Here is a 2,540-nt window from a genome sequence, read left to right on the forward strand (position 1 = left end):
ATGTTCTTAGTATCTGCACTGGAATGGTGTTCATATTCAATTCTAAAATCTTAGAGCAGTGATTGCGTACTGGCTGGGCTTGTGTGGGAACCCATGCTCTCTTTGGTGATTTATACTCCACCAGGCTGCTACCGGGCTATGTGTGACAGTGACTGCTTACCAACTCCTTTCTGATGAGGAGAAATTCTGTGATCCTTTTTTGTTTTTGTTTTCCAGAGTTGCTATGATGGAAGTCAAAGGGAAGAAAAAAATCACTGGAAAGGGCGCAAAGGCATCACAAGAAAAAAACAGATTTCATAAAAGCAGCGGTAAGACATCCATACCTAAACAAGTGTCACGGCATGGTTGTTCTGGCCATTGCGATGGAGGTGGGGGATGATGGTGGGATGAAGGAGCGGGTAGCCAACTCCAGTCTGTATTCACAGGCCAAGACTGGAATGGAAATATTAGAAGGAGGTAAGTGTTAGTGTATATGAGTTAGTGTGTTCCCCATGAAACATGGAATATTTGAAACGTTGCCAGAATAATTAGGGGATGTGATACATAATGCTCACAAAAGACCTCATATCTCAGCTCAGCCAGTGATACTGCTGCCTGGTGACATTCACACCTTTTATTGTGATGTTTGGCAAATTGGGACTGGTTAATGCATAGTACTGGTCATCCGGATACTTCTAGTGTCAGGATTTGTAATTATGATGTCTTTATTATTCCATCAGGTGTCAGCTTGTATTATATAATGTAAATAACTAAATGTATGAGTTGCAGTTGGTTCAGTGGCAGTGGGTTTGGTTTTTTATTTGAAGTTCATCTCATTTCTTAGGTACTTAGTTTACAAGCTTTATTGACCAATGAAGGGTTTTATCAAATAATATTAGTATAGGCTTTGAAAAGAATTTTTCTCAAAACTAGAAAATTTGAAAATTTAACATCATTAATTTGTCTTTATGGATACTTTCTAAATTTTACATACTTTCTAAATTTTAAGAGTGTTGATTTTATTCTTTGAGTGCTTCTTGAACCACTGAAAATTTTATGTAAAATTATTAATGGGCTGGAGTCATAAAAGTAGAATTCAAAAAATGTGAATAAAATTCCTAATGTTTGCTTGGGAGCTCTGGTAGCATAGTGCCTAAGGCACTTGACTGCTAACCAGAAGGCTGGCGGTGCAAACTCACCAGCTACTCTTCGGAAGGAAGATGGGGCAATCTACTTCCATAGTGATACTGCCTTGGAAACCCAAGGAGGGGTTGCTATGAGTTGGGTCTGACTTGATGGCACATAACAACAACAACAACGTTTGGTTAAAGAATTACACCACATACATGTTGCAGTGGTTGTTTCTTGACCAGGTGGGAGAATTAGAGATAGTTTTTATTACACATCCCTACCTTCTAGGTTTTCTGTTATGAACTTACAAATTTATAATCAGAAAATAGGGTTTGTTTTGTCCTGTTTTGATTTTTTAAATCCCATTCTATCTAAAAGGATTAGTGTTGCATGTTTGAGAATAAAACAGAATACTCCAGAGCATGTAATTTTCTGTAACAAAGCACATTCTAGTGGTTTAAAGGAGATCTCTGTCCAAGGTTGTTGAATTAATAATGCTTATTGTTGTCACTAGATTCTAGTTCTTCAAAGACATTTCCAGGAAAAGCTGTTAAAGAAGGCAGACCTAAAGTGACATCTAAGAACTTTGAGAAGAGTGCCACAAAACCTGGGAGAAAGGGTGTGAAGCAGTTCAAAAATAAACAACAAGGGGATAAAGTACCAAAGAACAAATTCCAGCTGGCAAATAAACTCAGCAAGAAGAGGAAATTCCAGCCAGACAGCAAAAGTGATGGTAAGCACTGAACCCTTCAGTAAAGTCTGCAGAGCCCTTGCCCTGCCTAAGCCCTTGCCTGAACCATCAAGGCTCAGAATACTTCAGAAGTCTGTTAGAGACCTCTCATTCTTGTTCTTGAAAGGTGACATTTTTGGTGAGAAAGGAGGAAGGAGCAGGTTGCTTTAAATAACAAAACCCTTCCCTGGTCAACATTTCCCTCTTAGAGTTTGTTATTTCCCAGAACCTACTTGAATTAACGATGGAATTAGGCTACTCATAATGATGACACACAGTGGAGCATCAGTGGAACATTCAGTAGGTTAAAATTCATTTGTTCAACAAGTACTGTATTTTCTATTTGCTGCGCTAGGAGGTGGGGTTAAAAGAAAAAATAACCAGTAAGGGGACCAGCCCCAACTAAAGGACATAGTTATTGTTACTAGGTGCTGTTGAGTTGATTTTGATTTACAGGGACCCCATGTGACAGAGAGGAACTGTGCCATAGGGGTTTTTAGACTATAATCCCAGAAGCAGATCGCCAGGTCTTTTTCCTGTAGAACATCTGATAGTTGTGAACCTCCAGCCTTTTGGTTAGCAGCCAGGTGCATAATAGCATTGTGCCACCAGGGCTTCTTCTTGTTGTTGTTATGTGCCGTCGAGTCGGCCCCGACTCATAGCAACCCCTCCTTGGGTTTCCGAGGCAGTATCACTACAG

The 2,540-nt window shown here is 39.7% G+C and overlaps 1 protein-coding gene across 1 annotated transcript in view; it reads left to right on the plus strand.

Annotated features, from left to right (window-relative positions):
- Positions 1 to 223: 223 nt before the first annotated feature.
- The window catches only part of PUM3 (pumilio RNA binding family member 3), a 58,597-nt gene continuing 56,280 nt past the window's right edge, over positions 224 to 2,540 (plus strand). Inside the window, exons 1-2 of the mRNA XM_007939408.2 lie at positions 224 to 308; positions 1,625 to 1,843. Coding sequence (XP_007937599.1) covers positions 224 to 308; positions 1,625 to 1,843 — 304 coding nt within the window. The remainder of the gene's footprint in view (positions 309 to 1,624; positions 1,844 to 2,540) is intronic.

The sequence above is a fragment of the Orycteropus afer genome, unplaced genomic scaffold (assembly GCF_000298275.1).
Source record: "Orycteropus afer afer isolate SDZICR_OR568_19922 unplaced genomic scaffold, OryAfe1.0 scaffold00005, whole genome shotgun sequence".
Taxonomy (NCBI): Eukaryota; Metazoa; Chordata; class Mammalia; order Tubulidentata; family Orycteropodidae; genus Orycteropus; species Orycteropus afer.